Source organism: Berghia stephanieae, chromosome 6, assembly GCF_034508935.2.
Source record: "Berghia stephanieae isolate SIO BIC M18660-M18661 chromosome 6, UCSD_Bste_1.3, whole genome shotgun sequence".
NCBI lineage: Eukaryota > Metazoa > Mollusca > Gastropoda > Nudibranchia > Aeolidiidae > Berghia > Berghia stephanieae.
The window spans coordinates 32,191,395-32,204,137 of NC_088365.1; the positions used below are offsets into that span (position 1 = coordinate 32,191,395).

At 35.1% G+C, this 12,743-nt stretch overlaps 1 protein-coding gene across 28 annotated transcripts in view; it reads left to right on the plus strand.

Annotated features, from left to right (window-relative positions):
• LOC144974877 (ankyrin repeat domain-containing protein 26-like) overlaps positions 1–12,743 on the plus strand; it is a 92,258-nt gene that overhangs the window by 10,837 nt on the left and 68,678 nt on the right. For 18 of the 28 annotated variants that reach the window (XM_078918307.1, XM_078918316.1, XM_078918313.1 and 15 more), the window contains exons 1-5: positions 2,731–4,631; positions 6,831–6,900; positions 7,557–7,825; positions 10,339–10,401; positions 11,145–11,250. In XM_078918307.1, the coding sequence (XP_078774433.1) occupies positions 2,811–4,631; positions 6,831–6,900; positions 7,557–7,825; positions 10,339–10,401; positions 11,145–11,250 (2,329 nt within the window). In that variant the 5' untranslated portion in view covers positions 2,731–2,810. Of the gene's footprint in view, positions 1–2,730; positions 4,632–6,830; positions 6,901–7,556; positions 7,826–10,338; positions 10,402–11,144; positions 11,251–12,743 lie in introns of those variants that run through there. The other 10 variants (XM_078918321.1, XM_078918330.1, XM_078918328.1 and 7 more) reach the window with 1 other exon arrangement.

The window sequence follows — 12,743 nt, forward strand, 5'->3', positions numbered from 1 at the left end:
ATTGCTTTGTTGGTTTTGTCGTTGAATCTGTTTCTGTCAAGGGCTTGTTATTTGTTTACGCAGTATTGTGTTTATCGTGATCGATATCACTGATTTGAATATTTGGGGATTTAAAAGAGGGCCCGCAGTACATTAGCATTGCACGAAAAAGAACCAATATAATCTTTTGTGTACTTCATGTTGAACTCTTGCTTGATTAAATAAATATGTCAGTTTATTATTATTATTATTATTATTATTATTATTATTATTATATTATTATTATATTATTATTATTATTTATTATTATTATATTATTATTATTATTATATTATTATTATTATTAATTATTGTTCAGTATTTGTATTGTTTTGGGTTATGAGGGTCCGTGGAAATATGGTAATTGTTTTGTTCTCTCTCTCTCTCTCTCTCTCTCTCTCTCTCTCTCTCTCTCTCCCCTCCCCCCCCCCCCCTCTCTCCCTCTCTCCGAGTGTCATAATTTTTGTTTATCCTCTAGTCCAAAGACTACGATTTTCTTTGAAAAGAGATAAGTTGAAAGCATATTTTGATTTTGTTCGTTTATTTGTTTGTTCACGTCCGTCAATGGATTTGGGGTCTGCGGGTTCAAGTTCCGATGAACATTCTGGCTATTGAATTAACTTTAGAGTTTGAAGCTAGCTATAGTCCACATAGTCTACTACTAAGAAGAATTTCAAAACGGAAAGAGGATTTTTACTTTTTCTTTTATCCTGTCTGTTTGTTTTGTAGTGCTGGCAGATGATCTAACAACGGTTCTTGACATACCGTCGGGCTGTTATAACAGTTATCGGTGATTGCTTGTAGATAACATTGAATAATTTATACCCCTTTACAAGCGAGATTCTTTTTCATTATAATCTACAATGCGTCTCGGTTCTCCATTGTAGTAACTCATCTCGATGAAAAGGGTTAAGCCTGCGTTTATAACAAGAGATGATAATAGATAAATAAATAAATAAATAAACTTTATTCGTATAAGGAATTGGATTTACAAACGTGACTTGGTACAAGAATTAATAAATAAACGATGAAATTGGATTTACAAACGTGAATTAGTACAAGAATTAATAAATAAACGATATAAAAGTTATTATGCGTAATGTTACAAAGCAATAAAGTACATGAAATCAAAAATAAAGGTAATAGTAAAAGAAAGGTGATTTGATTCCTAGTCGCTGTTAAAGGGTTAATTGCTTACGGTCTATGTTATGCCTCCGACCTTAAACGGAGGAAAACGATCAGATCAGTCTTATACTATAATCAATTTTTTTAAGGGTCTCGTCTACGTCTGATGTATTGTTATGGCGTGTGCGTTTATGGCTGTGTTACTTGTAGTAAAATATGTGCGGTTTTTCTTGTTATTCGAATTGTGCAACGTGGAAATGAAAACAATTAAAGAGTAGATAGTATTAAGTTTCAGGAAAACAAAACTAGGATGAAAAAAGGATTTCGCCTGTATCATTTCACAAACTATTTCAAAGTTGAGACGAATCAAAGTTAAATTAAGAAAAATACTTTGCAATCGACAAAGCAAAATAAACAAAAGTTGTGTCCACGATCATATCAAATATTTTTCTCATGTAATTCCGCCCTCCCCCCCCCCCCACCCCTCCTTATTTATTCTTTCTCGTTTTTAAGGTTAAATAATTCATATATATTGATAAAAGAGTAAACTGGAAACATGACTTTTTTCATCCAGGCTTTGCTTTCTGAAGCTTTACATGTCTGCTCTTGATTTTCATCTTCCTTGGATTGATCGTTCGTGCCAAAAAATATTGAATGTTTTAGTGGAAGGGAATTTACTTATTACTGAAATTGAAGGACACATATTAAAAAATCGACACATCCGTTTGAAAGCTTGTCACAACCAGGGTTCGAACCTTTGAAGTTCCAATCTAAAGGAGAGTGGCTTATCATTACTTCAACCGCTTGCCCGTATATTTTTTTGTGTTAAAGTGTTACTTGTAATAATGAGAAGGCAAAAAAAAAAAAAAACAAGAAAAAAGAAAAAAAGAGAAAAAAAAGAAAAAGATGAGAATTACAATGCTTGCTTTCATATTATCCTTGTTCTCATTATCTTTATTCCATGAGTAATTTAATCAATCTTTCTCATTCTATGATGATTGTATTCAAGGGAAATGTAAAGTGAATGCATCGACAGGGATAAATCAGATTGCAACACCTTTCACCTGTGTGGTATCAATGAGCCTGATAGTCGTGGACGCCCGATGCCAATAGAGAGCAATTACTGATAAACATTTAATGAATGATGTGATAAACTAGCGCACGAGAGACTTGGGTTTGTTTTTCTCCTTTTCTACCCATTCGTGCCAACTGGCATCATTGTTTGGTGTTCCAATAAAATGGATATTTCATTGCTTTTCTGAGGAGAATTATTAGAAACGAGATAGGTCTGTGAGTTTCGGATGCATGATGAAATGATTAGACATGATTGCTTTTGACTTTAGTCCAGGTGGAACTTGTCATCCCCCCTACTCCCTAAAGATTGTGTTTAAAAGATCAAAATTGAATCATTCAATCTTATGTCAAAGACTCATCTCAGTCAGATTTTTAACTTAAGAGTGTGAGAAAATATCAACAAGTACTTAATGTGCATCGTATTGAATAATATGTAAAAAAATATCACATAGCATTAGCTTCAATCAATATAAGGCACGGTTACCTCGCTGAATGAAGACTATAGAATGATTTGGAAAAGACCAGGCGTGGAGGTCATTGATATCTATCGGCAAACGTTGCTTAATTTCTTTTATTTGCTGTAAGACTCAAAGATGGCTGACAATGGTAGAAACAATGATAATGATTGTGGCAATGGCAACAGGAATAACAACAGCAACAAAAAGAATAACGAAACGAAATTACCGGCGAAAGTAAATAGATTTGGCTGGGTTTGGACCCCACCGCATTATCACAAGACTGAGGATAAATACAGTCTGGTGAAGACCCGTTTTCCTAGTACAAGATTTGGTTGGGATGACAGTCCAGCCGGCAAGTATGTGTTAATAGGGGATCAGACGGGCACCCCGGATTCACGTGGTCCAGAGATTCACCATGCTGTTGACTTTCGACATCAAGATGCATCATCAAAAAGTCAAATACGCGACCCTTCCTCTACGGGCGATATTTCACAGATTGCGAGGGAAAGTAATATGTCAGTAGATTTTAGACCTCAAAATGATTCAGTATTCCAAGGAAAGCGGTCTGAAAGTGGTGAAGATGGGGGTGGGGGTGCTGGAAGTGGATATCGTCCACGGAATAGATTCGGCTACCGAGGTAAAGAAAACTCGAGAGAATTGAAAACAATAAAATATATGGCTGGTCAGATTGCAAGCCGAGTTACCGACAGCTTCTTGATAAGGAGTATTTCGTCTCTTGATGAAGAACATTTTACCAATACAGAGAGTTCAATGAGGTTGAATTTGGAACAATGCACAGTATTTGCTAAGGACATCTCTGGCGCAAGTCCAACTACTGAACATGTCGAAGATGATAATTTACACTGTAGTCATACCGATGATGGAAAGGACCTAAATGTCTTAAGGCAAAGTTTAGAAATGGCACGCCCGCACAATGAACAAGGTTTAGAAAATGAATATCTCCATAATGACACTGATCAAAGCCCGGAAGTCATTTCTCCACGCCAGGAAAATGTCGACAATGAAGATCAGAACAAGGTATTGAATCAAATATGTCCCTCTCCACCTAGTGGTGAATTATCCCTTGTGACGGTGGAAACAGAAACTCATGATCTTGTGACTCGCACGGAAACATTTTTAAGTTCAAACGATGGTGACATTTGTAAAACAGATAACATTAAAAATTATGTTTTAGATAGCTCTCAAAATGATATGGAAAGAGGAAACTGTATGACATTGTCATTGGGGTCTCCTCTTGAAATTTTGGAGATGTCATCGTGTACACAAAGTCAGGGAGTGACGGATTCTGAAAAATCCAAATCCCCTGATGAAATGTCAATAAGCGTGGAACACGTTGGTCGGGAATGCGATCATGGTGGTTTTACCTCTACTGTTGTCGAGGGCGTTGGGAGAGGAGGAATGAAAGGAGAAAGCGAGGTAGGAGGTGAAAAGGGAATTGAGGAGGAATTTGATAAGAGCTCTAAATCTGCGGAAATCAAAATTGATCATGTACAACTGTGTTCTAACGACTTGATTTTGACCAGCCCACCAGCCGGAGAGTTGAATCAAGAAAATGTGTATGTTATTTCACTTGATTGTGAGGGAGATTCGGACGAGGAACATGCAATGACCACTGATCACTCATCAAACCAAAGGGGGTTTCATTCATTACCAAGGATATCAGAGGAAGAAGACAATGTTGACATCGACAGCGATACTTGTGGTAGTGGTAGCGGTGGACTTACGAGATCTTTTACTTTTGATGGAAGTGGTGACGGTAATCTGGGAGATAAAGATGGAGGTGAGCGACTGCTCGTTGGAAGTTCATTGAAATCCCAGGAAGATACGGCAACAATCAACAGTGGCGACGACGAATCATACAGTTCGTCATCATGTGAAGAAAGCATGACGTCATTTGTAGGATCTCCTCGCGGGGTTGCTTTAATCATCAGTTGTGTGAGTTTTTATTTCGTTTTTTAAAAACATTTTTTCGTTTATAACCCCACTTTCTTCCCCCCCCCTTTATTTCTTTTTTTTTTTAGGGGGTAAAATTATGATGGCTAGTGGCTCGATGCGGTTTTGCGGAGTCTTGCAACGAAGCCTAACATCTGGAGGTTTTTGTTGTTGTTGTTGCAGACATGCTGTGTAGAACATACCCTCTCTCTCTTTCTTTGCTCTTTAACTCTCGCTCCTCACAAATGGAGCTCAAAATGATTATGCTACATTTTCAATTATCTTGGAAAGGGCTTTGATCCATGTATATCCCTTCTTTGTCAGATTGTGATTAGTTGTTTAAAAGATTCAATTTGTCAGGATTTCTGTCCTTTTTTTTTTTTTTTTGGTTTAATTTGTCTTTTTGTTTTTTTTTTGTTTGTTTATTTGTTTGTTTTTGTTGACACAAAAAATTTACGTGACGTATTTTACCATAATTAATATCCTTGTTCATTTTCATTGGTTACTTTCATGTCATTTACTTACATTTCGTTCACTTGTTTTGTCGATATCAATTCAAGAAAGTCTAATTGTTGCATTTATCGCCTTATTTACTGGGCATCTTCAGTCCTCGCTCTGTCCCTCAGCCCGTTCTCTCTCTATTTCTCTCTCACTCTCTCTTTGGCTCTCTCTCTCTCTCTCTCTCTCTCTCTCTCTCTCTCTCTCTCTCTCTTATCCACTACTTGCTTTACGTCCCACCCCACCCTATGATGAAAGAAAATATTGTTTAAAAATATGAAATCAAAGGCGTATTTTAAAAAAATTCATTGACGTGTTGAATACTGTTAATGATATGATTTCATGTGTATGCTTTTCTTGCATGCCAAATTCAAGCACTCCCTATTTTGAATGGTCCAATTTTCCTCCTGCCTATTTCTATCCCTTACACGTAGCTTTCTATCATAATCCCTTAATTAGACTTGCATTTTGTTTTCATTTTTGTTTGACTGGGATCACTCGGGGAGAAAATGATCTTTTTGGCTTTTTTTTTTTCTTCTGACCTTTGAGTTGTTTGTTTTTTGCTTGGAGTTTTAATGTCCTCCCCCCCCCCCACCATTTTTGTTTGCCTATTTTCTCAAATTTCATCTTTTTTTAAAAAATTATGTTAGAAAAAAAAAAAATAAATAACAACCAAATAAACAAAAACAAAAAACCCCCCCCCCAAAAAAAACAAAACACAACCACAACCCCCCCCCCCCAAAAAAAAAACAAAAAACAACAACAACAAAAACCAAAAAAAAAACAAACAAAACAAAGCAAATAAAAAAAATAAAAAATCACGGGTCAAATTGACTGTTCAGAAAGAAAAAGAGGTGAGGAAACTATTAGGTAACTTTACTTGTATGTGACAGTTAAAGGAGTTATTTTTATGAATCTTCATTACATTGTATTGTCCATTACTATTACAAGCTAAACTGTTGTGATTACAGGAATATAACTTATCCAATTATTCATGTCTTTACAATATAATAAATAATGGGTTTATTTATCCAGTAGAGCCACCCATTATCTTGTTTTACAATATTTTGAAAGCTTTACTTCGTATAATTATTGGATAGTGAATTTATAACCAAGCAACCAAATAAAAACAAATTTACCTTATTATCTCACGTTTATGTGGATAAATTGGTCACTCTAGGTTTGAATTTTATAACCTTGTAGTTCATTTAAACTACGTTAACCATTCTATTTACATGTAGACAAATTCATTTTAGGAATGAAAACTGCTATTTTAAAAATATTTTACACCGCCTCCTCCCGACAACATTATTCAAATTGACTGGTAGTGATTACATGCATGTCATTGCTCGCTTTGTAGAAATTGATTACCTCAACTTTTAGTCTTTTTACTTTTTTACCCCCTTTCCCGCCTGCTCCCACAGCCCCCCCCCCCCCCCCCCCCCCCCCCCCCCCACCTCCCCGCCCTCACTCGTCCTTCTCTTCATCTTCTCTCTCTCTCTTCTCTCTTCTCTCTCTCTCTCTCTCTCTCTCTCTCTCTTGCTCTCTCTCTCTCTCTCTCTGTATGTGTGTGTGTGTGTGTGTGTGTGTGTTTGTGTGTGTGTGTGTGTGTGTCTTGCTTTTTGATAAAAGAAAGAATTTAATCAATTTAAATCCTATTATCTGTAATGTTCATCAAGAATTAATTGTTTACATTGTTTCCAGCCCGCCCAGAAGATCAGCATGTTGCAGTTTACGAAGAATATCCACATATCAGAAAGTGATACAGATGGAGGTATAGTTTTTTTAGTTTTTCTGTAATCATTGGAATTAAAGGGTCTTGCTGTAATCATTGGAAATAAAGGGTGTTGAGAAATGCCAGGAATATATACAGAGAAAATAAAAATTATCATGAATTGGACTTGAACCGAGACCTAGCTGATGTGGCACCCTTCATCTACAGAGTTTATATTATTGATTTTTATTATATATGAATTATCCTTTCCAGATTATCCTTTGGTATTCATTTCACCAAAATTCAAATGGTTTCTAGTTCATCTTTAAAGAGAAATTGTTTTTGAAGGATAAGCTCCATCGTGAATTGTCATAAGTATAGCAAACCAAAATCTACTTTTTATTTATATTTTTTATAAGTTCATGATTCTGATGTTACCAGAATGTACTTTTACTGCTCTTGCTCCTGCTGCTGCTGCTGCTGCTGATGATGATGATGATGATGATGATGATGATGATGGTGATGAGGAATAGGAGGAGGAGGAGAAAGAAGATTGTGATAATTTTGATGATGATGATGATGATGATGATGATGATGATGATGATGATGATGATGATGATGATGATGATGATGATGATGATGATGATAATGATAGTTGATGGTGATTATGATGGTTACCATTGTTATTATATATTTCTCTTACATATTCGATCCAGAATCAGTAAGTCGTTCATCCCTCAAGAGAAAGACTAGTGTTGCCAGCAATGGCTCAGAGAGTGAAGGAGAGCCTGCCATGAAAAATGGACACGGTGTTCAACATGCCTCCCACGCTGCCGCCTCTGCTGCTGCAGCCCGCCAGACCTCCTGGCAGCAGTCCTCAGGGGATGAGAACTCCTGGAATGATTCACCCACCACGCCCAGGAAGAACTCAGCCACTAGAGTGTCTTTCAAACGAGATGAGGAGTTGTCGGAGATCCATGATATTGTAATTTAGTTTTTACTTTACTCATTGTAGCATTCTTTTTTAGTGACTGGCTGCTTTTATTTTTGTTTTTTTTTTGTTTTATTTATTTTATTTTTTTCTTAAAATGGGAATGTTAGTGAGAGCAGTTTGAGATTCATTTGATACTTTTTTTTTGTACAACAAATTTAAACCAATATCTGAAAGCTTTAAATAACTACTATTACTGATAGGATGTGATATGATATGATATAATATATGATAATAAGTAGAATTTATGTCAAAATTTTAATGATAAATGTATATCACTGGTGTTTTTTCTCTCCACTCTTATTTGCGTGTAATTTCTTCTCTAGGAAGTGGCATTTTAAGAAAACAATTAAATAACTCCTTTCATTACACATTTGAATCTGCTTAAAATCAGTTTCTTTTTCTTTTCTTTTTTTTTTCTTTTTGAATAGTCATATTGACTCACTATTTCTTTCAAACCTATATATATATATATATATATATATAAAATATTTCAAGTTCAATTATGATCAACTTCCACAATATTGTTTCGAGCATTTGCTCTCATCAGCGAATGCTCGGAACAATATTGAATATTGTAGAAGTTGATCATAATTATACTTGAAATATTTTATAAATATCTCCTTTTATCAAAAAGTTGAGCACTATTATTTCATGGTTTTCATTTTTCTAATTTATATATATATATATATATAATATATAATATATATATATATATATATATATATATATATATATATATATATATATTATATATACTAGTAAAAAGCCCGCAAATTTGCGGGGAAAGAACTATTTTCATTCGATATTGCCTGAATCATTTTCTTGATTAGCTTGATTACGATTAGATGCACATGTGCTTGTCGCTGCCATGCTTTATTCGGCATGATTTTAGTTTATCAGTCAGTAGATATCAATAGCAATAAGTCACAAGTCTTGACCATGCTTTACTTGGGAGTGCTTTGCACTACCTTCCATTCTTCACAAATTAAAATGGTCAAATTAGGAAATTTTAAACTTTCACAAATCTATCAAGGTTTGTTCTAGAGTTTTTAAAATGCTTCTATATGATGACAAATTGAATAAATAAACGCCGGTGAAAATACAAATTGAAAGAATACTGGGGATGTAGGAGCTTTCGGAATGTCTCCCCTTTACTTAACTTATTAGAGGTCAAATGAAAATCTGAAGCAAATGCGAAAAATATCAAGTCCCCGAATTGTCTACTTTTGGTTTGTTCGGGTCAGAAGCTAGACAGAACCAATTGACAGTTTGCCGACAACGTTTAACTAAATATTTCCCAGGGCAATAAGTATCACATCGGTGGCATAAAAACGACAGTATATCAGCAGTAATATTAGTTGATGTTGTTAATCGGTGAAACTGGTTTAAGTTTTCTGTAAATCCGAATACCGTCATGTGATCAAGTGAATAATATCACTATGAATGCCACGATTTGCTGAAAAATGCCACTCAGACAGTTCCTAGCAAACACCCCCCCCCCCCCCCCCCCGGCCCTCCTTGCTCAGGAATTTCTGTACTTGATGGACACCCCCCCCCCCCGGCCCTCCTTGCTCAGGAATTTCTGTACTTGATGGACACCCCCCCCCTCCCCCCCCCCACGCAACCACATATCAAAACACACACACACACACACACATGTATAGAAAGTATGCACTTGGCTAAAATGCTGACAACATTGCCATCCGGAAGTATAACGGACCAACACACAAAACTCTGTGTAACCATGAACTTTTATAGTCTTGGTAATACAGTTAAGTGAAAAGTATTCATAAACGTGGATGGCAAAAATAAATAACAAAGACGTGAGTGACGTCAACTTCATTCATCTATACACCACACACACAACACACACACACACACACACGCACGCACACACACAAACATACACGCAATGAGAACACACTACTACATCACCGCTAAATCAACAACACAACGGAAGTAAGGACTCTACTGGACAGATAGATTTGAGGGTGTGGCCATAAGTTAAACCTGGGTATAATCCACCCGAAACCATCACATTGAAAGCATCAAAGGGGCAATAATAATACTTGATGTCATTAATAGATGAAAACTGTTGAAAACTTAGTGTAGGTCTGAAATCCTTAAAGTAATTAAGTGAATACATTATTTCGAATGCAACGCTTTTGCTTAAAAACGCCAAACTGACAACTTTTTAGAGTGTAGAAATTGGTTGATTTTGAGAGTGTTAGTGTCGTCGGTAACATTTTTATGATATCTGTTTGACTTAACAAACTTTCAAACTGACTTTAAATTATAAAAGGAAATCAAGTTATCTGTTTATCTATCTGTAAAAAATACATTTCTAATTTTCAAATCTTCCAGTAGAGTTGTGCGCCGTATAATTTTTTTATTGACTCAAATGGCACAATGTTCTCCACAAGGCTATATTTTTAAAGAGAGGATATATCAATTATGGTACGTCATCACTTAATAATTATTGTCCTATCTTTATTCTTTTTCAGACTGTGACTGAATCAGAGGCAGAATCTGAGACTGGCCATCAAGGATCTACCAACAGATTACAGGTACATTGATTAAAACGAAAAAGAAAAGATAAAAATTAATGAATAGGAAAAATTATGTAACACTTTTCCACAGTTTCACCATTTATATTTTAACATTTATTTTATACTTCCATGTCATACAACACAAACTGCCATTAAAGCGTTGTGATATAATTTGGTAATGATGATATTTTGATAGTGTCAATACAAGGGCTGTCAATATATATATGTACATGGCAATATATTTGAAGGTGATCAAAATAACTTTTTAATTAAAGATTTCATAAATAAATGCCAATAAATGCAGGAAAGTGATGACTTTGGGTAAGCAAGATAAAAATCTGAAAAGTTCCCTATAATACAGAGCCAGATGAAATAGCTCATTATTTTCTGGTCATTTTGGGCTGGTAGCTGCATTAGACTAGTATATCACTTTCTGTCAGAATTAATAGACTATGCTACTCAATCACTTCTGAATGGTCAGAGGGGTCCTAAAAATCCTCAAACTCCATCAGAATTGGAAACTGTTATATTTGCTTGAAAGTCATGTGTTTTTCCAATTGATGATATTGGAATTAAGTAAAAAGGAGCAATAACAAAATTAAAAACCATTACGTATTCATATCTTGTTTTTCTGGTACTGTACCATAGATTACTTTTCAAATCAGTAGCAAGTACCAGCTTAATCCAAATATAACCCAACACACAAGACTGGTTGCTCTGCTTGATTTACTATTTATGTATTTAATTTTTTAAAAATTCAGAGTGGAAAATCAAACTCATCTTCGGATGGTGGATACTTGCCTACCATGTCTACATTTGGAAAAAACATTGGAGCATCAAATGCCATTTCTGCCGACAAGATGAAGGGTATGTGGACCTTTTTGGTAATCAAGATTATCTTTTGTCCGTCTCCTCCCTCCCCCTCCCACACCTTCCCTCTCCTAATTTCCTCTAATTATTGTGTCTGAATTTCAGACACTCTCTATAACCATAACAAGTTTATCATTGCATAACAACATATAAGCAAAATTGATAATTTCAATTTTTCAAGAATCATTTTAAAATCAAATCTTCCATTTCCTTTAGAAATTATAAAGATATTGTAAAATGTGGAATAATTGATCTTAACAGATATACTTTTTTGGAATTTCAATGACTTGCCTATACCTTGGCCTCCCTTCCGCATGTTAAATGAGAGATAAGATAACTGCTGTCTGTTACGCTTTTAAATTCTATTTCTTGTAAGTTAATTTCTTTGTCATGTCAAATCATAACAACCAAATTACATTTTTGTTAAGATTTCCCTACACTGACAAATGCATGAAACAATAAAGGGCATAACCCCTGCTCTAACAACGGACCTGCCACTCACAAGGACAGAAAATCAGTATCCATAGATTTACTAAGTTTTTCACGCCATATTTGTTTGGTTAAATTTGGGATTTTTAAACCCATATATGACAACTGCCATAAAACGGTATTATGTTAGAGTAATTTAGACACTGAAATGGTTTGGACATGTTAAGAGATGAGAGAGGGAGTATTTGGGAAATAAAGTATTAGATATACATTTAGCGGGAAAGAGAAAAAAGGGACACCTGAAGACTAGATGATTGGATAGGGTAAAGGGTGATATGAAAGAACTGGGTCTGGAGGAAGATAATGCAATGAACCAGGATGCATGAAGACGTGGCATTCATTATGTTAACCCTGCCAAATGCAGGATAAGCTGAGAGAAGGAGAAGAAAATGAAGAAGGAGAAGAATTTAGACACTGCAAATCAAATTTAAAGTCAAATATTTGTTATTTGGATTCCATTTATATATCGTTTTAGAAAGAATGAATATAGTTTCATAATGTGTCAAAACCCAAAATTCCATATTTTTTATCATTTTAATTCTAATTTCACTTTTTGGATTCACTTCACGATAACATAATACCAGATTGATATGGTGGGTCACATACATGAATTTATAACAAAATGATTGTGGAGATAAGTTTTGGTTTCCTCACCATTAGATTAATTTCCCAGAACTACAGCATATCTGTTGAAAACATTTTACTTTTCAATTCAGACCTCTCCTGCAGCATTTTAAGAAGCTTTCCTCGTCCATTGAACATTTCTTTAAGAAATGTAGCTAATCCATCGAAATTTGCTTGAAGGGTTTTAGGTAATCCATTAAACATGCATAGAAAGAATATAGATAGTCAATCTAACATTCCTAGAGACAGTAGAGTTAACCTATAGAACATTCCCAGATGGAATATACATGATCCATCTAAGATTCCAATAAGATTCTGAGAAGGAATACGGGGTATAGAATGAATATAGGTAATAAACCAGAATAGAAATTCTGCAT